General features: G+C 45.5%; 1 protein-coding gene across 1 annotated transcript; it reads right to left on the minus strand.

Annotated features, from left to right (window-relative positions):
- Tmf1 (TATA element modulatory factor 1) lies at nt 1-24,827 on the minus strand. Its single transcript, XM_005333875.5, has 17 exons — nt 24,424-24,827; nt 19,802-21,000; nt 17,651-17,754; nt 16,648-16,774; nt 15,201-15,306; nt 11,921-12,063; nt 11,509-11,675; nt 11,096-11,252; nt 8,855-8,947; nt 7,908-8,064; nt 6,693-6,885; nt 5,511-5,580; nt 5,242-5,334; nt 4,395-4,496; nt 3,977-4,129; nt 2,808-2,933; nt 1-2,135 (listed from the first exon to the last, which is right to left on the minus strand). The coding sequence occupies exons 1-17, from the start codon at nt 24,560-24,562 to the stop codon at nt 1,992-1,994; spliced, it is 3,273 nt and encodes a 1,090-aa protein (XP_005333932.1). The 5' UTR covers nt 24,563-24,827; the 3' UTR covers nt 1-1,991.
- Between the last annotated feature and the right edge of the window lie 1,883 nt (nt 24,828-26,710).

Genomic DNA, 26,710 nt, shown 5'->3' on the forward strand with positions numbered 1-26,710 from the left:
TAACTTGCACAAAAGAATATTTATTAATGCTATAAATCACAGATCCAGTGACAGAAATAGTTTGAATACAAAAAGAAAAAAAAATGAGGTCACCAGCATTGCTCTGAAAAGCTCTCCAGTTCTTCAGCATGGCTCACCTGGGGCTGTATTCTCAAGTGCGAATGTTTAAAATGTAGCTAAAGATTAGTGTTCATTTGCAAGGACAGTAATCCCACTTTCTCCACGGGAATGTTGAGACCCTCGGTGGAAGCCTAACACCACAGACAGTTACAAATCTACACCTCCCGTTCACCGGAAGCACTCCTAGCTTCTCCTGGACACACCCAACTGTCAGCACCACTATTCCAGGGCCTTGGGGCCACTAAGTAAAGCAAGCGTCACCTGAACACAGGTACTGCGGCACCATAAGAGCCAACCTGATAAGGGTGATGGCCACAAAGTGGCCACTAGGTGACCACCCACCAGACTGAACATACTGCCCAAAGGGATGAGTCAAGTCCTGGCAGGAGGACGACAAGCAGCAGGTTTCATCATGCCACTCACAAAAGACATCATTTAAAACAACAAGCTGCTTCTCTCTCACTTTTCCCTCTGTGTTTTTGGATTGTGGTTCACTGTGGGCAACTGAAGCCTCCGAGAGCAACCCCAGCTGAGGAGGGAAGCTGTGGAGGAGCTCCGTCACTTCCTGTGATAGAGGGATCAAAGTGTTCCAGAGGTCTAGAACACGACCTAGTGAGCTTCAGAGCAAAACAACACCTGAAGAGGGCACAGCAAGTCTCTACAGCAAATCCACGCCACTTTTGTTTGTTTAAAGCTTGAAGAAAAACACAAATTACACAAACTCATAAATGCCTTATTCAAGTCCTGTAATTATTCTATTTCATTATAATATCATTCATTTTCAATGTGCCAAAAATATGGCTTTACAAAATGTAAACCAGCAATTTTTAGAGAGTAAATTATGTTAATAATTTTATTACTTTTGCTTCTTTTTAAAGGGTAGTAAAATAACACCTCTCCAAAATCACTTAAGTCTTAACTGATGCCACCAGACGGTTGTAAGTAAAATTTTCCACTATCAGATTATGCCTAGATAAATTAAATATATACAATTTTCTATGGATAGGTACCAAGAGGTGCCAAAATTTGTTCACATTTAATTGTGTAGAAGCTGGGTGAAGTAAGTTTTCAATTAAAAAAAAAATCAAGTTGGGTGGGGTGGTGCACACCTATAATCAAAGCTACTGGGGAGGCTGGGGCAGAAAGACGGCAATTAGAGGCCAGCTGGGGCAACCTAGCAAGACCCTGTCTCAAAAGAAAATAGAAAAGGGGCTTGGGATATGGCTCAGTGTTCCTGGGTTCAATCCCCAGTACCACAAAAAAAAGTTTGAAAGTTTAAATCATTCACTTTAAATTTCAGACAGTGTCAATTTGACTTTTAAAGAAAAAAAATAGTTTAAAATTTAATAACCACAGGTTTAATAACTTTTTTCCTTGAACACTTAATTAAAACATTTTCACAAGTAATAATCAGATGTGGAATATTTAAGTGTGAAAGATTTCAAAGTTTTGGTTTGTTAATATTACTTTTTAAATGTTCTCAATATATACAAACATATAAATCATAGATACAATTAGTTATATATCTACAATAATATATGAACACCACTCTCCTTCCCTGGCCATACTGCAATACATAAAGTACTAAATCTCTGTGCTATTCCAGGCAAACAAAGAAAAAGGAAAAAGGGGAAAAAAAGTCAAATGCCTTTAAAAATAAAATCTTTAAAGAATAATTTCAAAAATAAAGTTCAAATATCGCATAAAATAATTTAACTGCAAATATTACTACATACTGTAAAACAGTTTTTAAAAAATTTTTGCACTCTACAGGAGTTCCATTTCCTAATTCTATAAAAGAATTTATTGAAAGTCTACATTTAGATAGTAAACGTTTACATTCAGTTTGATGGGAATTCAATTTTCAGAAGTTAACTGAGCCTTTGTCTCAAAAGTTCGTCTATTTGAGTTTTATACATATTTTTCACATCTTCAAGATCTAATCGAAGTTCTTCTGCTTCTTCTGCTTTCTCTCCATACATCTGCAGAATAGTGTTGTACCTTTGATCCAAATCCTGAAAAATATGTTTGTAATTTCTTAAAATAACTATACAGAACATCTTCAGTTATCACAAATAAATCAACAGTTAAACATATGATGGATTTAATAAAAGTATATAATACCTCTTTTAAAAACAAAACACTCACCACAATCTATGTAGGTTGGAATAAATAGCAAAAAAAGATAAAAAAAAAAAAAAAAAAAAAAAACCAAAAACCTAGTTGAATGTGTATCTTGACTCTCTGTCTCGGCCAAGTCTGGAATTCTCCTCATCCGTTACTGAGTCGCTTTCGCATTAATTTCGGCACGCCTGATGCCACTCCAGCCTGTGACGCACTGAGGGGTGAGCACTGGCCCACAGGACAGGCCCAGAGAACACGCGCTCTCACCATGGTGCAGCAGTGTCCACAGCATGAGGAAGTGCCCACCGTGGAGGAGCAGACGCCCCCAGAGCACGGCTACTGCAAGTGAGCCCCGGCCAGGCCACCCCGTCCATCCTGCACGGGGACTGGCACGAGCAAAAGCCACTGTGGATGAGGATGCGAGCAGGACAGAGTCCTCTCTAAAGCTCTTTACTCAAATACTAAAACCCTTTGATTTTCAAAGACATGGCCCAACTCATACACCCATTTTACATAAAGTGACAGCCGAGGGCCCAACCCCACCCCGGAGTGAGGACACTTACCCTGAGCTGAGCCCGAAGCCTGGGAATCTCCTTCACTTTCTCTTCTAGTTCGTCGTTCTGACTCGTCAGTTTAACAAGCTCTTCAGCCATTACCGATCGGGTCTTTTCTAGACTGCCGATTTCTAGCTGAGGAATATCACCAGAAAAAGTTCCAACCCATCTTACCTTGTTTCATACGCTTACTAATGTAGAAACACTCAATGAACTAGAGGTGTCGCTGTTACAACCCTGCGCTACCCCTTCAGTAAAACCAACAGCAGCAGAGAAAGAACACCACCTCCCCGAGAGTCGGATTTAGGAATGACTGTGAGCGAGAGAGATGTGAAGAGCTAAAGAAAATCCAAACACTTGTTTGAAAAACGTATGTCTTTCTAATCTCAGAGGCGACACACCCTTCAGTATTCTAGTTACTGCAAGAACAACAGGAATGGAAACACTGCAGGGACTCCCGCCCAAGCGCACAGGGAGGGAGGCTGTGGTCACTGCCAGATAGATTAGCCAGGGCTCCCGGCACCCATCCTGGCTACACCAGCACCGAGTAGAAGACTGCTCTGATTCACTGCTTGCCAGTTCCAGTTCTCCTAATGGAGTCCCATTACCCTGGAACTGTAGGCATATGATGGAAGTAGAAGTCCTCCACACTCTCTGTATGTTAGGTCCACATTGAAAGCACGTAAAATGGCCCACATTTCCTAGTGCGTGGAATTTTTAGAAAGCAAGAAGGGCAATGAAAAGCTGCTTGCTGTCCACATATGCTGCCTCCTTCCCCTTGCCCACAGGATCTCGCTCCGCATTCCCCCAGGGGTGTTGGGGACATGGGTGGAAAGTCTGGGAGGAGTGACTGGGCTCAGCTCAGCACCTCCCCTTTTGCATGGAAAGGGCTATGCCAAGGAGCAGACCCCTGGGCTCCTCAGGGTCCCCTTGGCAGGCCACAGCCCATGAGGAGGCCTGCTGCAGCCAGCTTGTCCTGTGGCAGGACACAAGTCGGCCTGGTGCCGGCAGCCAGGTGGCCGGCTCATCTGTCCCTAGCTGTCATCATTAAGGTATGTGACATCCCTTGTCTGCTTCGTGTGGAACCCTTTCATTTGCCTGTCAATTTACTTGAATTCAGGTGCCATTTGTTGGGCCCCCGTTTCCCTCCCTGGGACAGCACACTCATTTCTCCACACCTGCAAGTGAGCGATCTCCCCTTCCCGCAACTTCAGCTGAGACTGCAGGCTCTCCACGACGCTGGAGCCTGCCCCCAGCCTCACGGCATCGTACAGCGTGCCTCCACTTGCGGAGGCCGACATTGGTCCAAAAGGGTGGTCGGGAGGCTCATCCTGTTTTAAGTAAGGAAAGCACATGTGTCGCGTTACCAGGTTCAAACAGAGAGATTCTATCGATTACTGCTTTAGAAGGTCTAGGACTTCAAGGAGGAACACTCAGATTATCCACATTAGAAAAAGAAGGCCAGGACTTTCACAAAGGCAGGACTCATCACCCACCCTTCCACACGCATATGAGAGGCCACGGAGCACGAGGCCACGGACACGGCACACTGCCGCTGCGTGTCGGAGAGAGGCATGTATAGGAAGCACACGTTACCTGGGACAGGAAAGAGGTCTGCAGCCCGGCCATATCCATGCCACTGATGGAGCTGGAGCGCGACAGGGTGGGAGTGCTAGAAACGGAAAGGGGCTTTCGCTCCTAGGGGAGGAAGGACACGCGTCAGGGGGAGCACTTCTCTGTTACCTAACAAGAGCGGCCCAGGCAGACCCTGCCCCTCCCGTGTTCAGGGTGATCTCAGACCAGACAGACCTGGTCGAGTCACCACGGGAGCCACTGCTGTTTCTTAAATGGAATGAGGATTTTTTTTGTTGAAACAACTGGAAGAACTGATTCAGGTTAAGTAACATACCACCAATTAAACCTACTTATTTAAAATAAAATTACCACTGGGTCTTACAAACCAGGAAGACTCTGAGTTATATATTTTATTTTTTACTGTATCTCTTTAAAAATTCCAAATACATTCAAAAGGTGATCTCCACTAACACATACTATTCCTAATATATTATGCGAACTTCAAGTGCACCATAACCCTTCAAACACAGGAGACTCACTTTACAGAAATGACCTCACTTCTACTGCTAAGCTGCCTGTGGGTCAATTAGGTACATTAGTTTCAGTGAGACACTACAAAACTCATTCTAAAAAGAGGAAGAGACTCTGTAATTCAAGGCCTGGAAATTCAAATGTCTTTGGATATACTCAAACCAGTTTTGATCCACTCTGCTAGGACACTGGTAATACTACTAAAATTCATTACTACATTGGTTTTGCACATTAAAAAAGGCACTACAGATAAGCCGAATTACAAAACAATACTCATGACAACAGCTCCTAAATGGTGATATCAAAACAAAACACAAAAGTCAACAGAATCCAATACCTTCTCTCTCACTGCTTCTGGAGTGAAAATGGCTTTCTTCCTTTCTTGTTCAACTCTCATTTTTTCCATTTCTAGCTGACTGTTCAACAGCGTCTAGAGGAGAGAGACGGTCAGACCCTCTCTGTGATTCTCCCTGCTGGGCCCCTAAGACATCCACGGCAGACTAGGGCCAAGCAGAAACTCCTGCTCGCCCAGCTGCTGCAGAGCAGGGAAGCCCACAGCCCCCCTCCGCCCAGAACCACGTGCCCTGGGGGCACCCAGAGTAGCACCTTTTCTCTCCTGGTCTCTTCCAGCATTCTTGCATATTCCTCCTTTAGATTTTCCAATTCCACCTGGTACCTGGTAAAGCAGAGAGAATTAAGCAAGACTCAAAGGCAAGGGACTGACCACAGAACTCCTACTCAGGGGCACCCTAGGGTAGACGGTACTGGTGGGAAGAGGCCCTGTGCCTTCTATTCCCTGCTTGTTAGGATTTCCTTTAGAGGGAGGCTGAGCACCCTGTTCTAGAGTGCACTCAAATCTCTAAGAGCAGGGCTTCTACGAAAATGCTGGTCACGCCTGCCATCCCAACCACTTGGGAGACTGAGGCAGGAGTCTCCTGTGTTTGAGGCCAGCCTGGGCAGCTCAGTGAGACCTTGTCTCAAAAAAACTGAGAAGGAAGCCAGGCACCAAGGTGCACAGCTGTGATCACTCCAACTCAGGAGGCTGAGAAAGGAGGATGGGAAGTTCAAGGCCAGCCTGCGTGGCCTAGCAAGACCCTATCTATCTCAAAGTAAAAATACAAAGGGCTGGAGATGTGGCTCACCGACAGAGAGCCCCTGGGCTGAAGCCCCAGGACAATGAATGAATGAATAAGAAAACAGAACTGGGGACCTAGCTTGGTAGTAAAGTGACTCTGGGCTCAATCCCCAGTACTGAATGAAGGAAAATATATTTATGAAAGCTCAGATATTTTCTTTGTAAACCATTTTTACTTAACTATATTTTTAAAGGCAGGATTTCCGAGAAGAGCTCACTGGGGAAAACACACTAATCACAACTTCAGGTGACCTCACAGCGGTGGCTTCCAGTGCACAGGAAGCCTGCAGTGCTGCTGAGACCTTGCAATGTCAAAATGACTCCAGCAAAGTGGTCTCCACACACACTAGTCTGTTTTTACCAATGACTTAAAAAAAAAAAACCGGATTCAACTGTATGAATGCTTTCCCTGGAAAAATGTAAATACAAACAACCCATATCACCTAATTTAAAAAGCCTGATGCGGTCCAAGAGTCCCAGCACCACCTTGACATGTTTTTACCAGTTATCCCAACTTCAAACGCTGAGAATCCTGTTCTCAGTTCTGAGTGTTATGATGCTTTTGACGCTTTTAACTATGGCTTCAAAATATCAGGAAACTACCAACACCACCACGGTTACACCACCACGGTTACACCACCAAACATGCTCACCGATTACTTTCATCCTCCAGTTTTCGTAGCTTGCTCCTCTCCGATTCCAGCTGAGCCTGGAATCGACTGTTCTCCTGCCTCAGGAGAGAATTCTGTGAATCCACGGAAGACATCTGGGTCTTGATGGCCAGGAGCTCCTCAGTCGCTGCCCGCTCTCTTTCCACTGCTGCTGCCAACAAGGTCTGCGACTCAGCTGATTATAGGAGAGGAAGAAGGACCATGTACCAGCGACCAAGGCACCAAGCTGACCCAAATTGGAGCTAGCGAGGCCTGTGGCCAGCTCAACCGACAGTTATCTCCTGCCTAAGCCAGCACTGCCCGCTGACACAAATGAGCAATCTGAACTGAAACCTGCTTTATCACTCATTTCCCAAAGTAAAATGCTTTGAAAATGAACCTTTGCATTCAGAGAGCAGTAGACTGGGGCTGGGGATACAGCTTGATGGGAGAGCACTTGACTAGCAGTGCAAAGCCCTGGCTTCCCTCCCAGAGCTGCAACAGCAACCAAGAGAAGCAATAACAAATGGTCCTTCAGCAACTGGACGTCCATAGGCAGGGTTTTAACAAAAGGTCTCTATCAAAACATCACATATGGAAGTTAACTCAAAATGCATCTCAAATGTCAATGTACGACACAGAACCATGAAGCTCAGGAGAGCACTGAAGATCTTGAGGCTCTAGGCCAAGCAGAGAGTATGACACGGACAGCAGAAGCAAGTCACAGATTGAAAACTCAGGGAAACAGACTCCTCCACTACACCACACTTGGCTTCTTGTGGAGAAGGGAGAGACACTGCAGACCAGGAGGAAGGACTGCCAGACACTCACACAGGCCAGGTCCACAGGGTGGGAGACTCACAACGCAAAATGGGACACACCAACAATCCAGCTAGAGCAGGGACAGAGATGCGTGAGCGTAAAGGACATGTGAAGGACACATGAGTGCAAGAGCGCCCAACAGGCGTGCAGGGGAACACAGAGAGCCTACTGAGATGGGGCCACCTGCCTTCCCAAAGAGGGACAGGACAAGGCCCAGGAGCAAAGGCCAGCCAGGGCAGGCAGGCAGTGGGGAGGGCTTGCAGACAGAAGCTGTCGGCATTTCCTTCAGAACCCGCTGCCCAGCTACCACGGGACTGCCAGCCACCGTGATTCCCCAGCCCGCCCCGCTCCTGACAGGAGGCAGGGCCACTGCACAGACAAGACCAAGGCAGTTACCAAGCCGCTCAGAAAGGCTCTTCTCCAGCTTCTCCCACGACGACGTCTGGGACCCTAAGGTGGCCTGCAAATTCTCTATTTGTCGAAGCAATGGCCTCGTTGTCGACGAAACACTCTGACTCAGCTCCTGGTTCCGATTCTCTGCTTCCTGGAGCCTCTGAATCAAGAGAACAAGTCGTCACGACTAGCAACAATAAAAATACCCAAAACACTAGAAAACCCGAACTTCATCAGAGATGTCTAAGAAAAAACTGTTTTTCCAAAAGAAAACTATTTGTTTTATGAAACTATTTTTTTCTACTCAATCCTTCAGTTGGAAAAAGCTGCACAGAGAATCCAAGTGGGTGCTTGGTAGCAAAGCACTGCAAAGACAGCCGTGGTGAGTCTAAAGGTGAAGGGCCCCCAGACTCCTCGGAGCTGCCTCTTGGCTCAGGTATGTCTAAGTGTTTAAGAAAACAGAGCACTGGTGGGAACTTTACTTCCTCTCCCTTTTCCTAGGTACGTTCACTGATGAAAAGGAAGAGCAACAGAAGCCAGGCAATGGCTATCTGCCCAGTCACGGAAAACCAATCCCCGTGAGGAGGACAGCCATTACGGTTCAAAGGGCAATATGACAGGCTGGGCATGTAGCTCAGAGTGAGACCAGTGCCTGCCACAGGCAAGACCTGGGGTCAATCCTCAGCACTGCAAAAACATAAAAACAAAGATAAAATAAAATCAAAAATACTGAATATTAACAGATCTATCATGATAAATTTATTTCCTTCAAAACAAAGTTGGATGTTCTCCTGGATCTGTTTTTCAGGTGCCCACTCTGTTCACCTGAGCCACAGCCACGCAGCAGCTGACGAGGACAGTATTGTGTTCAGCTCCACACGACATGAGGGAGTCCATATGTATTTCCAGGAACCACCCTTTCTGACTGTCGGGGAAAGCTGCGACAGTACCTGCTGAAGTTCACTGATCTCGTGGCGTAAACAGTCCTCCTTCCTGGCAGCGGCCTGCTCTGCCCGCTGCAGCGCCAGCCGGAGGTCCCCCACCTGGAGAAGAAAGCAAGTCATCTCCCTGCCCATGCGTCATCTACAACGTCCTGCTAACTATGCATGTCACGCCGCGGTGACTGGCTGCTCACGCACATTGCTATGTGCTTCAGAGTGTCCGAAGAGCTTTCACCCACAACCGCCACACACCCCTTACCAAGCAGTCCCAAAACGACAGACATCCAGCACCTATGAGGAAAGCGAGGGGGCCAGGCTCAGCCCTCCACAGCACGGAGGACAGACGCCACGTCTGCTGAATCCGCCACACAGGCCGAATGCCACAGGAGTGGACACGCTACAAAAGCAGGCGCTCAGTGGAGCGAAAGGGCAACAGGTGAGTTGGAAGCAGGTGCTGCCAGAATATATTTTGTTATATAGCTCTCACTTTGTAAATGTTTTATGTATCCAAAATGTAAAATTGAGCCAAAAGCGTCTGGGGTCAATGAGGAGAGATTAGCTGTTTCAATCAATGGGGAAAACTGACATCGTTGCAGAAGACGTACTGGAGAGCCATCGGGGGAACTCCTCGGCAGCCTGCTGGAAGCCTGCAGGAGCTGGGGCAAGGACTGCTTCTTAAACACGACACCAAAACATGCAGAACAGCAGAGGACACACAAGCTGGACGCCGTCAAATCACAACCTTGTGTAACAAAGGAGGCGATCGCGAAAATCGAGAAAACATTCACAAACCCTGTATGTATCAAGGGATAGTTTGCAGAATATGCAAAGTACTCTAGTAACTCAACAATAAAGAGAATACAGTCCAATTTAAGAGAAGGGCAGCATCCCCAGCACCACAAAAACAAATAAGTAAAAGAAAGAAAAAGGGGCAAAGGATTAGAATATGTCAATACACTTCTCCAAAGAAGACCCAGAAGTGGCCGATCAGCACAGGAGAAGCAGCTCCACATCACCCAGCACACTGAGATGCCAATTCCATGCCCACTATGAGGGTCACAGGAATAAAACAGAGAGACAGTAGCAAATGTGGGCCAGAGAGTAGAGGGCACGAAGCTCTGATCTACTGCTGGAGGAAACTGGGGAAAAGTTAACTGTGGTCTTACCATAGGACCTGAGGTATGCATCCTGGAGAATTTAAAACATAGGCATACAGTGGATAAAGAAAATGTGGTTCATACACACAACATATCACTCAGCCTAAAGAAGATGAAATTATGGCATTGGCTGGTAAGTGGATGGAGCTGGAGAATAGTACGCTCAGCAAAATAAGCCAGTCCCAAAGAACCAAAGGCTGGATGTTTCCTCTGATATGTGGATGCTAATTCACAATAGGGGCGGGGGCGGCTAGAGAAGTACAGAGGTACTTTGGACTAGACAGAGGGGAGTGGGGGGGCATAAGGGTAAGAAGGATAGTAGAATGAATTGGACAATATCACACTATGGGCATATATGACTACACGACCCATGTGATCCTACATCATGTACAAACACAAGAATTAGAAATTGGACTATATTTATGTTTGATGTATCAAAATGCATTCTACTGTCATGTGTAACTAATTAGAACAAATAATAAAAAAGAAAACACATTCATACAAAAACTTGTATATGGATATTTATAGCAACATTCATAGTAGCTAAAATGCACACATAACTCAAAATGTCCACCAACTGATGAGCTCCGAAGACAAAGCCTCCCAAACTTGGTTTTCCCTCCTTCATCTAAGGCCCTGGATTGCCAAAGCTATCAAGAATGAGCTAAAGAGTGACATAAATGCTCTTGAAATTGTGTATAACAATTATGTGCATATATACATTCTGTGGAAACAAGGCACTTACCATCATACTTTACTCTTTTTTGGCAAAGCTGGGGTTTGAAGCCAGGGCCTCATGCATGGTAGGAAAGTGCTCTCCCAGTGAGCTACATCCCCAACACCATAATATTCTTAAATAAGTCTGAAGCTCACAAAAAATTAAATAATATGCACAATGTGAACATCTCTTTAATAGCAATGTTAAACACAATACATAATCACATTTTGCACAATGCAGCACTCTTCAAAATGCCCACCAAGATCCCGTAGCACCACAGAAGGTCTGATTCAGACCAGCAAGAGCTGTTTGACTTGCAAAGTATCAACAAAGGCACAGATGGCCATGTCCGTCCGTCCACCACCCACTGCTCACCTGGATGGCCAGCGCTTCCTGCTGCTGGCGGGCTTCCTCCTGGGCCTTCTCGAGCGCTGCGGACAGCTCTTCCTTTGCTTTCACATCACGATTCAGAGCCGCTTCCTGGGCCGCACTCTCCTTTGCAGCATTGGCTTTGTGAAGATCAGTAAGTTCTCTTAAAAAATTAGACCGACAACTTTTATTTAAAATAATGTGCAGTTAACTAGGAGCCTGCTGGTGAGATTCTGTTAGCGCAGCAGTCTGCAGAATGAAGGAGAGCTCCCCACAGCAGACCCGGCCACTGGGAGGGGGCTGCAGCCTGCTGACCAGGGACAGCTCCCACACAGGCGTAAAATGCTGCTGGGGCTCCGACAGCAGGAAAGGCCTGTCCTCAGATCCCCCCGACCCGCTGCGCTGGGCTTGGTCCTTACTTGTATGCACTGTCCAGAGCAGCCTGAATACTTCGATTCTTCTCCTCAAGTTCACCAGATTCCATCTGAAGTCGGCTAAGATCCTTCTCTTGGCGTTCCACCACAGAGTTTAGTTTTTTAATATTTTCTCTATGTTGTTTCTCAACCTCTTCTTTGCCATCAAGGACCTATGTTATAAAAACACACAGAAGTCTTTTTTAGTTAACAACAACCTGGTAAATAATTGTATCCCATGAATCTCAGGTATTAAAATAATGGAGAAAACTCTTAACAATACATCTAGTAAATTCTTTGAAAAGTTTTTCTCCCATGACACATCTGATCGAATCACTCCCAACACTCCAAAAACCAGGGCCAGCTGTCCCTACAAGAAGTGGTGACAACAGGTACGTAGAGAACGGCTGTCATTCACCTGCTTTAAATGCTGCAACTCCTCTTCCAGATCTCTCACTTTTTTGTTCAGCTTTGCAATGGTATTTTCATTGTCTTTGTCTTTAGATCTTAATTTCTTAATGATGTTAGAATTATGTAGTTGCTGCTTTGAAAGTTTTTCTCCTGGCAACAGTAAAAAATTAGAAATCAATCTGGTGATGATTTTCTGAGAATCTAAACAGCTTGTTTATCTCACTAGTGATGTAATATGGGAATTTTTAAATAAAAATTTTAAAAACAAAGTGTTAAAACTGATTTGGACAGGAATAATCAAAGACTAAACTTATTAGCTGAAAATTGCAGGACAGGACTCTGACAGTTTTAAAGAACTCCTCCAAAATATTATGCATTTCAGGGAGAAACATGTGCTCTTCAATAAGAACCTTGGTATCACCCCCAGAACAAGCGGAATATGAAGCTCCTGTGGAGGCCAGTGCCTGTCATGGTTGCCTGGGATGTGAGGAGGGAGAGGTGCAGAGCTGACCAGGACACTCACCCCTCTAGGTGGGAGCTCCTGACATGGCTGCCTGGGATGTGAAGGGGAGAGGTGCAGAGCTGACCAGGACACTCACCCCTCTAGGTGGGAGCTCCTGACATGGTGCCTGGGATGTGAAGGGGAGAGGTGCAGTGCTGACCAGGACACTCACCCCTCTAGGTGGGAGCTTCTGACATGGTGCCTGGGATGTGAAGGGGAGAGGTGCAGTGCTGACCAGGACACTCACCCCTCTAGGTGGGAGCTCCTGACATGGTGCCTGGGATGTGAAGGGGAGAGGTGCAGTGCTGACCAGGACACTCACCCCTCTAGGTGGGAGCTTCTGACATGGTGCCTGGGATGTGAAGGGGAGAGGTGCAGAGCTGACCAGGACACTCACCCCTCTAGGTGGGAGCTTCTGACATGGTGCCTGGGATGTGAGGAGGGAGAGGTGCAGAGCTGACCAGGACACTCACCCCTCTAGGTGGGAGCTCCTGACATGGTGCCTGGGATGTGAAGGGGAGAGGTGCAGAGCTGACCAGGACACTCACCCCTCTAGGTGGGAGCTCCTGACATGGTGCCTGGGATGTGAGGAGGGAGAGGTGCAGTGCTGACCAGGACACTCACCCCTCTAGGTGGGAGCTTCTGACATGGTGCCTGGGATGTGAAGGGGAGAGGTGCAGAGCTGACCAGGACACTCACCCCTCTAGGTGGGAGCTCCTGACATGGTGCCTGGGATGTGAGGAGGGAGAGGTGCAGAGCTGACCAGGACACTCACCCCTCTAGGTGGGAGCTCCTGACATGGTGCCTGGGATGTGAGGAGGGAGAGGTGCAGTGCTGACCAGGACACTCACCCCTCTAGGTGGGAGCTCCTGACATGGTGCCTGGGATTTCTCACTGATAATCTCATCTAAAACTTCTCTTAAAATAAGTAGCAAATTCTGAACATGGACCTGCTATTAGAAAACTGGACTCTAGTCTTCAAGTCATAAAGAAGGGCAGAATCCCCTATTCTGAAGCCCGAGACCTAAGAGCCAGATGCAGCAATCTCCCCTGGGTCCTGGGGCAGGACAGTGCCCGAGTGCGAGCCTACGATAGCTATGAAAATCCACGGACTCTCCAGTGGACCCCGCCTCAGAATCAAGGCTTAAGGTCAGCACAGGGTACTTGAGAAGGAAAATGGGTGAATCCTTGGGAGACTGAAAACCACAACGTAAGCCGTCTACAATGGCTGTCAAGGGAGTGCTCGGTGTGCAGAAGGACAGGGCAGGACGGTACCACCTGATTCCTTTAGGTGATGAAGGGGTCCCTGTAGTCTACCTGTGGCTTTGAGCTTTCAGGTGTGGGTCTTAAAAGCACTTCTGGGGGACAGGGCACTGTGGGTGCTCCTGTGGGAGATCACTCAGTGCAGCCCACCCCCAAACTAAGATACTAAATTTTCAAATTGAGGCATTTGTTAACAATGTTTAAATAATTTCCTTAAGTTATAAAACATGCATTTAGCCTTCCCTGCAGTCTCTGGAGGACTTCACAAGCGTGAAGAAGTCCTGCTGGTGGGTCTTGTGACTCTCTTCCCTCAGGGCCTGGAGTTCTGCCCCACATCTATCTGCAGGGACACCTCCCTCCCAATGCAGCAAGCTCCTGAAGGACAGGAAGACAGGCCGAACCAGAGCTGCACCAGAACCTGATACCGAGCTGCTCGACAAATGTCAGCTCAACACACAAAAACACTGAGCAAAGCTCCATGTTTCAAATGAACTGACTGCTTCCAACTGTTCTCAAACTAGGTTTTTGTTTTCTAGAAATGCAGTTAGGTTCAATAACATTAGCCCAGAAATGTCCAACTTACAACACATGGAACATCAGCGTTTTAGAAATAAAATGTCCAATATTAGGACAACAGTGAAGCCAGTTAGGTGTACCGTGCAACAGAGCAGATCAGAGCCACTCACAGCAAACGGCAAGGCGGGAACTGACAGAAGGAAGCTGGGAAGGCCCATGCGATCTGAACTCTCTGCACTGCGCTGAACAAGACCACAAGCAATCAGGCTTCCTTCTATGCCCTCTTGTTTCTTTCTCATACACTTTCCTATACGTCAAGCATTTCTGCGAATATTATTTCCTGCCTCTTGAAAAGCTTTAATTAATAAAGAAAAACACAAATTGACTTAACCACTTCATCCAAAACCTCCTCTCTGCACAAGAAATCCATCAATGTCCTGTAGAAGTGATCTGTCTCATGATGGACCTCTACTTTCTATGACCTGGTCAAACGTGATAATTTAAAATTTAAAACATGACGAAATGAGAACATCATCATCACTATTGAATGTGAACCCCAACACCCTGTACCCAGCCAGAGGCAGTATTTTTCCTGTTCTTGCAACAGCCATCTTTCAACAATGGCCCACAAACTTGTCACAGCTTTTACAAGGCAACCCGAGTTTTGCCTATTTTTGAAATTTTCTTTTACCTCCCTAGAAACAAAAACATGCATACTTTATCTGTCCCCATGCATCCTACTCTCCTGCTTCCATAACAGGCATTTCCTGTCACTGACATCCAAACCTTCCTTGCTCTTATTTACTTTTATATCTTTTGTGTTTTGAGACAGGGTCTCACTGTGTTGCCCAGGCTGGCCTCCAACTCCTAGGCACAAGTAAGCCTCCCACCTTAGCCTCCCAAGTGGCTGGGCCAGCTCAGCAATTTTTATTCGAAAACATCTGCCTGTCACATGACAAGGATTTTCCTTGTTCTTAATATTTTTCATAATCAAAAGATTACATACCTTCTTCCATTAATCCTTGAATCTGCTCATCTTTCTCTTTCAAAAGGTCTGCAGTTTCACTACTATTCAGTCTAGTAGCAAGTTCTTCTTTTATATTTTTGACTTCCTGATTTAAAAAAAAATATGTAAGTACTATAAAGTTACTTTTATTTAGGCTTATTTTTCCATTTTCCCCTTACCCGAAGAAGCCATCCATAATCACAGTTCTATAATAAATTTCTGAGTTTTCTTCAGTTGACCTATTACCTTGATAGCTAAGACTAATAAAACAGCTTAGAACATGCCATATAGAATCTACATTCAGATATATAAGTAGATTTTAATATAGAAATATAAATGCAAATAAGTAAACCACCTTTTTTAGGGGGCAATGTTGTGGATCAAATCCAGGCCCCCATGCATGTTAGTGATCTACCATGGATCCCCAGCTTTAAGTTTACGTACAGTATCCTCACTATCTACAGATATCCACTCTACAGGGTAAACGTCACTTTAGAACAACAATCAGGAGGGTTGGTTAGGTAGTGTGAAGCTGACGTCGGAACCTGGACCAAGCCAGCTAATCAAAGCAACAAAGTACACAAAGGCATGATATGACGTCTCTCCTTTCTGAGTAGTACATATAGGAAAATGGTGAATTCATACTAACATTGGTCAATGAGGGGGAAAGCAACCTAATTGGGAAAGGCCAAGTGCAGAGACAATGTTATGAGCAATAGTTGGACTCAAGCACTAATTACTACCTCAGTTGTAAACAATGTCTGAAATAGGCAACTTTCCAAATTAGAAGCATTACAACCTGGTTCCCAACCAGAGTAACTGCCCCCAACAAGACATCTGGCACTAACAGTAACAGGCAGGGAGACGGGGAGGAAGAAGAGGGTAGCACACTGGAATGTCATGGGTTGGCCAGGGGTGCTGTCCAAACAGCCTTCAGTGCTCAGAACAGATCCCACAACATGCAGTATCAATAACATGGACGGTGAGAGACTCTGCATTAGAATATGTCAACACCATCCCCAAAAAGGAATCACTAGTAGAAAGTTATACCTTAAAATTACTTTGATATATGTGTGTGTGTGTGTGTGTGTGTGTGTGTGTATAAACACACACACATATAGTATGTCTGAAGTAACTGGAAAATAATAAATGAGAGTAAAGATAATTTTTTAAAATTAGTAATATCATTTAGATTTAAGTGTTAATTTACTCTGATGGAATTATAATTCACAAAAATCATTCTGATCATCTTTGCTATATACCTTGCAGATATTAACATAAAAATTATAGAAACCAACATCTTTTTACATCTTATACTGTATTTAAAAACGATAAATTTAAATGTATAAAAACTTACAACCCAGTTGTTAATAACTAGACATATCCTTTAATCTTCTTTTTTCTAACACCAGCACACGATGGGTGCGTGCGAAGTGTGTCTGCCTACCTTCTTGGCAGCGTCTCTCTCCTTACAGGCCAGCTGAGCCTTCCTTTCTGCTTCTGCGATCCTCTGAGTGAACTCACCCTTCAGGGAAGACACACTGCTGCTCTCCTCCCTCACCCTGAACATCTCGCTGCATTTAAACACAAGAATGAAGACACTGTCTGCATAGCCCAGACACGACAAGATCAGCCGACTTCTCAAAATGAAGACGTTTCTTTAGCATGTACCTTATTCAGATGGATCAGGTGTAGATAACTCTGGGGAGGGGGAAGTACTGTGGTTTGAGCCCAGGGGTGCTTCACCACTGAGCTAAATCCCCAGACCTTTTTAAAAAGTTTTCTCTCTTTTGAGACAGATCTCACCAAGTTGCTAAGGCTGGAGCCCCCCTTCCCTCAGCCTCCCGTGTTGCTGGATAACAGGCGTGCACCACCACACCTGGCTTAAGTTGAGTAACTTTTAGAAAAAAAAATTACTTGCTTAGTTTATTTAAAGCAGCTCAAATATAAGGTCTCAATTATGAATCTTCTGTCTCATTTCTCCAATCTCCTTAAAGCAAATCAACACTCAGTATTTTGACTATGTTATTACAATTTTGTTTAAAACATGTTTTACTAGAAGACTAGTTATAAGGGAAAAGAGGTAAGATGGGGTTTTTCTGTTTGTTGTTTGTTTCTTTGTTTTTGACATGCAGCAATTGAACCCAGAGCCTCACAGATGCCAGGAAAATGGCTCAAGGGCTCAGCCACCAAGTTACATGCCCAGTGCAAGAATTTTATTTTTGAGTGGGTTTTTGTTTTTTTAATCTCTCTCTTCTATGCCAAAGGGAACATGGTAAAGAAAATCTGAAACCTTTGAGTAAGGTTTTGGCTGAAGTACTATTTAATTTTCAATAATTGTAAACAAGTTAAATCACAAGACATTTTAATTTCAAAGCCATCCCTGAGTCACACGATGCACACGGGGCTCCACAGAACACGCAAGCCACTCACGTTCACAGAGTACTTACTCCTTCAGGTTGTCATACGCTTCTTCTAGGAGTGCTTTTTCTTTACTAAGAGATAATAACTGAGCCTCCCGTTTTTCCAATTTTTCATTCAGAAACTGAACTGTCTGAAAAGAGAATACATAAAAGTCAAAACACTGAATTTTTAAAAGCGCACTGAACATATGCAGGCAATGAACTCAGTCAGCATGATAAACAAGACAACACTATCTCATAACAACCAGAACAACACTGGGAACTCAGAGCAGCAGGGGCACAAGAACTTGTGCAGCTAGCAGGAGAGTGCTCATCAGAACAGCCCCAGGTTGGCGCCAGTGCAGAGCCAGACACTGCGGTGCAGAACCGCAGACCAGCCGTGCATGCCCACGGCCTCAAGCAAGTCCACAGCCTCATGCAGGTCCATCTCACAGGAGAAGGTTCCTGGTGACATGTGATCATATTCACAGCAGGCTGTTTGTAACAGCAAAAGTTGGAACAGCCTATAGGTCCACCAAAAGAGGAAGGAAGGCAGATGCATTGGAAGAGATCAGGGAGCCTCTGATTTCCTCACTACTCTATAATCCGAATGTAGATTTTTTTAGCATGACACACTGCACTTAACAAACAGAAGTAACTTTGGAAGCCCATAGGCATGTACTTCTAAGGCTTCCAGAATTCCTAGGATAAAGCAAAACTAAAAGTGGTTCTGAGGCATCTCACCCCTCAGGTTGTGCAGGAGCACAGGTGAACAGGTACCTGAGGGGAAAAAGAGGACCTGCTGGACCAAAAGTAGTCTGACCTGAGTCAGGACTGTGTCAACTGCGGGGTGACTTTCCTTCTCAAGTACACTGAAAATACCCTAAAATATCTTCCTGAGAGTGAGAGTGTTGTTTTCTCGGAATTCAATGTACTGTTATGAATTTTATAGTGTACTGCTATTATTAATATGAGTAATATACCCGTGGTATTCTATTTGTGAATAATGTTAAACTTGGTAACAGCATTTGGCACTTTTAAAACTATTAAATAACTCAACATGTGGCAGTTACAAGACATTTCAAGACATCCTGTATCTCAGGAGTCTATTAAAGATTCCAGATCCAACTGAATTTCTATACCTAAAAATTATAAGGAAAAACAAAATTATTTCCTCATTCATGTAAGATACCTACCTACTGGCGATATCAAAAATAAGTATAAAGAGGGGTTGGAAATGTGGCTCGGTGTAGAGTGGCTGCCTAGCGTGCATAATCTCTGGGTTCTGGTAGTATCATAAAACTAAATAAATAAAATAAATAAACACGGGGCTGGGGATATGACTCAGAGATAGAGCACTTGCCTAACATGCGTGAGACACTGGGTTCGATCCTCAGCACCACATAAAAATAAAATAAAAAGATATTGTGTCCACCTATAACTAAAAAATAAATATTAAAAATAAATAAATATATAGCAATAACATAAAGAGAAAGCAAATTAAGGCTTTATAGGGACTATACTCCTATGCATCAATGAAAATATTAATATTAAAATTATCTAAAACTAAATAATAAAGATTAATTTTAAAATTTGCTCCAAATAATGTGAACATGCAAAAAACATTCTAAGAACAATATAGTCAGGTTCATTTTAGCATGTCTATGTGCAAAGGCATTGAGGATATGTGCCGTAAGAGAAGCTCTTTCCAACTGGCATACTGAGGAGGATTGCATACAAGGGAATTTTAAAGGCACAAGGGTTAAATGACAAAGATAAAAGATGGAAATTCGTATGCTTAGTGATATTGAAATATCAACTTATTCTACCATGTTGTTATGGAGAAATTTCAAATAATTTAATATCTATCAGTAATTTTTCAATTTTAAGGTCCTTAATGTTACATTGAAATGGCAAAATATCTTTTTAAATCAGCACAAGTCATTGGTATCAAAGAAGACTTTTTTGGGGATTAAACACTTGGGTGCTCTAGCACTCACCTACACCCCCAGTCCTTTTTACTTTGAGATAGGGTCTTGCTAAATTGCCCAGGTGGCCTCTATTTGTGACCCTCCTGCTCCTAAATCACTGGGATTACAGGTGTGTGCCACAGTGCCTGCTGAGATGAAAACGTTTTAAAACAAATGATTTTCTCTCTGAAATGCACATTCCAAAGTCCTCTCCTACTTTCTACAGTACCTTGCAAACATCTTCCTTCTCAGCAAGGGCCTCAGGCTGTGCCTCCGCGGCTCCCCCCTGCCCGGCCACCTTGTGCAGGACAGCGTGTCCTTCGCCCACTGGCGCAGGAGGAACCGCCATGTCTGGCTGCTCACAGTTAACGGGAGTGGCGCTCCGTCCACTTTCTTCCATCTCTGCTTCCTCGGCAGGTGCGACCAGTGTTCCATCGGCCTCCCCTTCAGCTTTTCCCTCCACAGACTCTGCTGTCTTCGTCTTCGGAGTTGAGCCAACCACAATCGGCCCTAAGGCATACCCCTTGCCTGGCAACTCGTCGTCTGAATTGATCTCGCTCACGCTCCGGCTATCTAAGGACTGCACACTGAATGAGTCTATTCTTTCAAAAGCATCGGAGGAGCAACAGCTCTCACTGAGCTTGTGCAGCTCATCTAGGCGGCCATACTCAGGACAAGTGGACGTGGAGAGCAGCTGGAACGAGGTCTGCATCAGGGGAAGGCTAGACCTGGGGTCTGCGGCTTCCTGCCTGGAGCTGGCGGAGCTCTCGCTCATCACGCTCTCGTGGTCTAAGACCTCAATGTCGCTGGTGGTGGACGTGCCCGAGGAGAAGGTGCTGACGGGAGGAGAGGGGGTGTTGCTCTGCCTGTCTTCCTGCTTTGGCTCCTTGGGCTCCAGTGCCACGCCCTTCTCCTCTGCAGTGAGAGCCTGCGGAGAGCCATGGGGCACACCTTCTGTAGCTGGTTTCACGGTTATTGCACTCTCTGATGCTTCCACACCTGCAGCTGGCGCCTTCAGGTCAGACTCGCCACCAACAGATTCCTCGAGGCTGCCCTCAGTTTGAGGGGACGGAGTGCCTGCCGCCTGAGCTCCCCCTGACACACACAGAGGAGGGTCCTTCACTTGGGAGTCACTAGTTTCAGGTCTTGTCTGTGCATCCCGCAAGGGTTCATGCAGGCCACTTTCCACCTCCTCTGGCCGCTGTGATTTAGCTGGGGGCTTCGATACCACTGGGCTCTTCTGAATGCCCTGCACATCGGTTGGAGAGAGAAAGGCACTGAAGAAATTTTCTGATTCATCTACAACAGTCCTGCGAACTGGCTTTGTGATTGCTTTAGGAGAGGCTGTGGGTGGACTCTGAGGTTCAATGTTTGATTTCAACCCCCAAGTTGAAGTATCCCATCCTCCACTGACAGCAGGACTTATTCCTTTGATAAAATACAAATATAAAAAATACGTATTACTTTAATATTTCAATCATCATTGTAAACCAATACAAATGTAAATCTAGAGAAGAGAGAAGCTATGGAATGTGACTGTAATGTGCACCTGCTAAACTCCTGGTTCACTGCATCATTAACCAGCTCTGACTGCTGCATAGGAACCAGGAGCACCGGTAGACTGCACCTGGGCCGCATCAGCAGAGACAGGTATGTTACACACTCCACAGAAAATTAACAATGCAGTGGCATGTGTTTGTTGTGGTGGTGGTTTATTGGTGCTGGGGATGGAACCCAGGGCCTTGTGCATGCTAGGCAAGTGCTCTGCCACTGAGCTCCAACCCCAGCCACCAAGGTATGTTCAACAACCCATGTTGAGTCCAAAATACATCTGATTCAACTCACAAAATCCTTACTTATGGGTCATGCTCAGTCATAACAAAATGACCTATTCCATCAGTTTCATATTCATTTTATCCTGTGATTGCAATAGTAAAACACAGTTATAAACTACAAAGAGGGCAACATTCAAAAACTGAACCTAAAACATTGGAGACAAATGTTCTTTTCCAAAGATCAAACCAAACTGATAAGAACATGAAGTTCAAACAAACATTATTCATTTTCATCCACTAAATGACAAGCCGGTTCTCCAAGTTCCACTCTCCAAACTCATTCTAAAAGAAAGTTTTGTTCTCTTAGAATGTGTTCCCAAGTCCCAAATTATGACATCAATTAGTAAGGTCATTATGAATTCAAGAAATGTACCATTTTTAGAACTACTACGTTTTGAGACTTTTTTTTTTTTTTCTTGGTACTAAGCATTAAAACCAGACATGCTTAACCACTGACCCACATCCCCAGACCTTTTTATTTTTTGTTTTGGGATAGGGTCTTGCTAAATCTCTTACAGCCTCATTAAAAGTGCCGAGGCTGGCTTTGAACATGTGATCCTCCTGCCTCTACCTTCAGAGCTGCTGGGAATACAGGTATGCACCACTATGCCAGCTAACCCTAGGACTTTTAAAAATACTCCACAGAAAATAACATTCTGGGGTTGGGATTATGGCTCAGCGGTAGACTGCTCGCCTAGCACGGGCGGGATCCGGGTTCAATCCTCAGCACCACATTAAAAATAAAGGCATTGTATTGTGTCTATCTACACCTAAAAAAATTTAAAATTTTTAAAAAAGAAAAGAACATTCTGGGCAAAAGGGTAATTATCAGTCAAAGAAACAGCAACTTCTAAAAACCTGATAATAAATTTTAAATGAAATATTTGCTAAATTATTTCCAGCATCTCTTTTAAATATTTTGTCTTTCTAAATTAAAAAGTGGCTGAGGAGAGTTATCACAAATCCTGCACAATTAGAAGTTAATGGAGAGAGCACAAATAACTAAAAGTTCCTAAAATCATCAAGCCCTACAGTAAAGTTTCTCCTTTTTTTTTAAAGAGAGAGAGAGAGAAAATTTTTTTAATATTTTTTTTAAGTTTTTTTCAGCAGACACAACATCTTTGTTCGTATGTGGTGCTGAGGATCGAACTCAGGCCGCACGCACGCCAGGCGAGCGCGCTACCGCTTGAGCCACATCCCCAGCCCCAGCCCTAAAGTTTCTCCTTTATTATGACTTTAAAGTTGGATGGGATAAAGATGCCAGAAACTTTAGTTTGGAGACATAGTTTTAAATTCATTCCTTTAATATATGAAAATGATGAAAAACATAAAACCAAAATTAAAGATGGAAATGAACAAGCAAGATTATTAGGTCAGCTGATTAGTTTATCATCATCCCAATGAATGACAGGAATAAAATTTGTCTCTTGAAGAATGCTTTATATAATCAGTTATCTGACATCCACTTAAACTACTCTGTTCTTCAGATAATGGTCCTTTTGATTATCTAAAACATGGTAAGTGATCAGCAAACATTTATGACATTTACTAAAACCTGAGCATATTCTGAATAAGCTATTTTTAAAAATAAATTAAATAGCAGGATTCATGCCCCAGATTTCAAAAACATATTCTTAAATTCTATCTCAAGTTCAGAGATTCAAAAGGTGGGATCTATGTGAAAAAAGTGAGTAGAGCTACTCCAAGAAGGTCAGACACCATCTTAAAAAGTGGTAAGATGACAATGAAGCACCTCATGATTAGAGCCAGAACTTTTCTTTTTTTTTTTAAATAATACATTTTTTAGTTGTAGTTGGACACTATATCTTTATTTTGTTTTTATGTGGTGCTGAGGATTGAACTCAGAGCCTTGCACATGCTAGGTGAGTGCTCTACCGCTGAGCCACATCCCTAGCCCCCAGCCAGAACTTTTCAACAATGTAAAATTAAAATAGAAACCAAACATAGTCAAGAATAACTTGCTCTTTCACCAAACTTGCTCTTTGGTTCACACTCCTCAAACCTGCCAGTCTTTACTCCACACATCAGAACGCTGACCTCCTTCCTGCTCTTAGACTTACAACACAAAAGCAGCTGAAGATGAGCGATTCATTTCAGCAAATCTGACAGACTTACAAAACAGTAGAATGAATCGGACTTCACTTTCCTATGTTCATATATGAATGTATGACCAGGGAAACACCACATCTTTACCACCACAAGAATGGGAAGTTATATTCCCATTCTTGTGGTGGTAAAATACATTTTACTGTCATGTATATCTGAAGAATAATTTAAAATTTTAAAGGTAAATGAAAAATAAAATTTCCAGGGGAAATAGAATCTGACAGATTTGGCACTGCAGTTATAAAATCGATACAACCCAAATCCTTGGGCCAGGTTCCACTGGTCGTAATCCAATGTCTTCTGCCCCGGGATGTCTGAGTGAAGCACAGCAAACTGCTGTTTTGTGTACATAAACTACACACTCCTTTGTTCTTAGACCTCCCACGGTATGACTCCGGGCCAGTGGCCTTGGGGTGGTGGATTCAGAAAAGAGGACATCGGAAGAGGGCCCTGTCCTCATTGCTCCAACCCTGACAGATCCTGGGCAGTTGTGAAGATGACAAGCTCATTAAAAAGCCTAAGTGCTGGACAGGAAGCACTCAAGAGCCAAGAGTGGTGGCCTACTGGAGCCTGTGACCTACTGGGGCACCAAAGCACAGAAGCCAGCAGTGCACCTACAGGGACACGGAGGGGTCCGGATGCCAGCGCCAGTCCATTCACACACCCTAGATCTGATATGCAAACGGCCTGAACCAGGCCCTGCAGGATGTGGCGTGGGGACAGCAGACAGCACTGTCCTGGTCACCAGAGTGCTCAGGACCTGGGCCAGAGGGGAGAGAGAGAGGGTAGGAACAGGGAGAGCACGCAGAGGGAAAGGCACATTCTGGGAGGACCCTGTCCACACCGCCGGCAGCACCCGCTCCGTCCACACCGCCGGCGCGCAGCCTACCCGGCTCTCCGTAGGGCGCCGCCTCGGCCCAGGCGTGCGGCTCCTCCTGGATGTCCAGCACCCTGTCGATGGACTTTTGGGCCTGGGACAGGGCCTGCTTGGCGAAGCTGGACAGCTGCGCGGCGTTGAACCAGCTCATTGCCCCTCTGGCCGGCGGGGCGTTGGTGCGGAGCCGGGCGGAGGCCGCGGACGCCTCAGGCCGCCAGGTCGAGTGGGCAGCCTCGCCCTCTGCGCTGGGGGTTGGTCAGTGGGCGGCCATGGCCCAGCGGCCCCGCCGGGACACGACCCTCCCTCCCGCCGGCCGAGACGCGGCCCGTGCGCATGCGCCGGCCCCCTCCACGTCCACAGCGCCGGGTCCGGGTTCTCCTGGGCGTTAGTGCAGCCCGGCGTGACGTCACTCCGGGACCGCGCGGCCGGGTAACCAGCCGCGCCGGAAGCGCCTCTCCGACACATCCGGCCGGGACTGCTCCTCCCGGAAGTCGGTCCGCTAGTGAGGAACCCCAGGCAAAGGGGAGCGCCGGGCCGCCTGTCACCCGGACCCCAGGGCGAGCCTTGGCCTGTATACCGCGCAAGAATCGTGGGCGGCCGTCGGCGCAGACGCCCAGCCCTCGCGAGTAGGCGGGGCCGAGGCCCGTCGAGGTTGTGTGTGAACCGCCCCGTTGATGGGCGGTGGCGAGCTCAGAAGCACTGTCCTTGGGAGGCCGGGGCAGGAGGCGCCCAAGTGCCAGGCCAGCCTCGGCCAAGCTGGGCTGTGTCCGCGTGAAAGTGCAGGAGGGCGGGACGGGGTTGAAGCTCGGACCACCCCAAAAGGACGGAGGCACCTGGGGAGAGCCGAGACTGTCGCCCGTCGCACGCACGGGGCCTTAGCGAGGTGGCCGCCTGCGTGGAACTGCGCGTCCGGCCCGCATTCCCGTCGGGGACAGCGCTCGGCACTGCGGGACCACTGCGGAGACCGCCCAAATCCAGAAAAATAGAATGACCCTCTCGGTACCGGCAGTTGCATCCAGAGAATCCGCAGGAAGGAAGGAAAAGAGGCACAAGATGAAAACTACCAAAAAAAAAGGCAAACCAGAAAATAAGAGTGAACCAAACCTCAAAGAAGACCAGTCTGAGAAAAGCCAGAAGGAGGGACAGGAGGGAAAAGTAGACAACAAAGACGGATTCACTCTCTGCAGTAATTTAAAGACGACATACAGAGTGCAAAGGCATTTGGGCAATGAGGTGGATGGAATAGGAGGGCTGGGCTCAGGGTAGCGCACTTGCCCAGCATGCAAGAGGCACTAGGTTCTCAGCACCGCCTATAAGTGAATAAAATAAAGGTTCATCAACATCAAAAAAAGAATAGAAAAACAGAAATAGACAAGAATTACAAACAAACCTAAGGGTGTTCCTGGATGGAACGTTAGAAACCAGCCTTGCCCCTGTTCACCTTGATTTCCGTTTCATAAAGATATTGACATTGCTGTATAGTGTTCTTTTATTAGCATTTTTCTAATATATCTTTCCTAGTATATCTTTTATTAGCATTTCCTAGTGATAAAACGTGCAGGTATATCCATCTTTCTACTCTTAACTAGCTGGTGTTAGTGGCTTTAGATGTTTCTTCTCTTACCTGCATCTCACTGTTTACTGTATTTTGAGCCTATCCTATTTTTACTAGGATTTTCTCATTGTGTAAGTTCATAATAAAAAATGAAAGTTACTATGTAATATATGAATATATTTTGAAAGTTAATAATACATTTGTATTATAAGCATATTAAGAACTTGTTAAGGATGAAAGGCTAAAAGTTTAGTCTCAGTTGTGCTGTATGTACATATAACTTTCTTGTAAGCACTATCTTCAAAGATTGGCCTTGGGAAGAAATCTTAAGTTGATAGCCTAGTTCCTACTCCAGTCAGCAGCTGCTTTGTTTGGCCTCACTTATGTTAAAGACAAAATCCACCAACACTTAAAAGACAGACTTCATACAAAAATCTAGGGTTCCATGGTGGCACTCAAAAGCATCTTGCACTTGCCCTAGGTCCTCCCAGATCTCTGAGACCTGGAAAGGGAGCAACCTGCCCAGAACCCGTGTAGAACAGGAAACGGAGGGAACTCTCACATGGAAGACTCCGGTGAAAGGAAAGGACAACTACAAAATGAAGAAAAGCCACAAGACCAAAGCAGGGCCTGAGATGAAGGGAAGTCAGGCAAGGAAGAAAAGCTGGATGTGGAGGGGAAGCCAGCACAGCAGGGAAAGCTGTATGTAGGCTGACAGAAGCCACGTGATAAGGGACAACCAGA

The sequence above is a fragment of the Ictidomys tridecemlineatus genome, chromosome 16 (genome assembly GCF_052094955.1).
Source record: "Ictidomys tridecemlineatus isolate mIctTri1 chromosome 16, mIctTri1.hap1, whole genome shotgun sequence".
Lineage (NCBI taxonomy): Eukaryota > Metazoa > Chordata > Mammalia > Rodentia > Sciuridae > Ictidomys > Ictidomys tridecemlineatus.

Excerpts from the sequence above, each read along its gene's own strand:
- Tmf1 (XM_005333875.5), bottom strand. The coding sequence starts at position 24,562 with ATGAGCTGGTTCAACGCCGCGCAGCTGTCCAGCTTCGCCAAGCAGGCC. Across the intron at positions 11,253-11,508 it reads GCTCTGGACAGTGCATACAA|AGAACTTACTGATCTTCACA; the intron begins GTAAGGACCAAG and ends TAATTTTTTAAG. Across the intron at positions 5,581-6,692 it reads CTGGAGGATGAAAGTAATCG|GTACCAGGTGGAATTGGAAA; the intron begins GTGAGCATGTTT and ends CTGCTTTACCAG.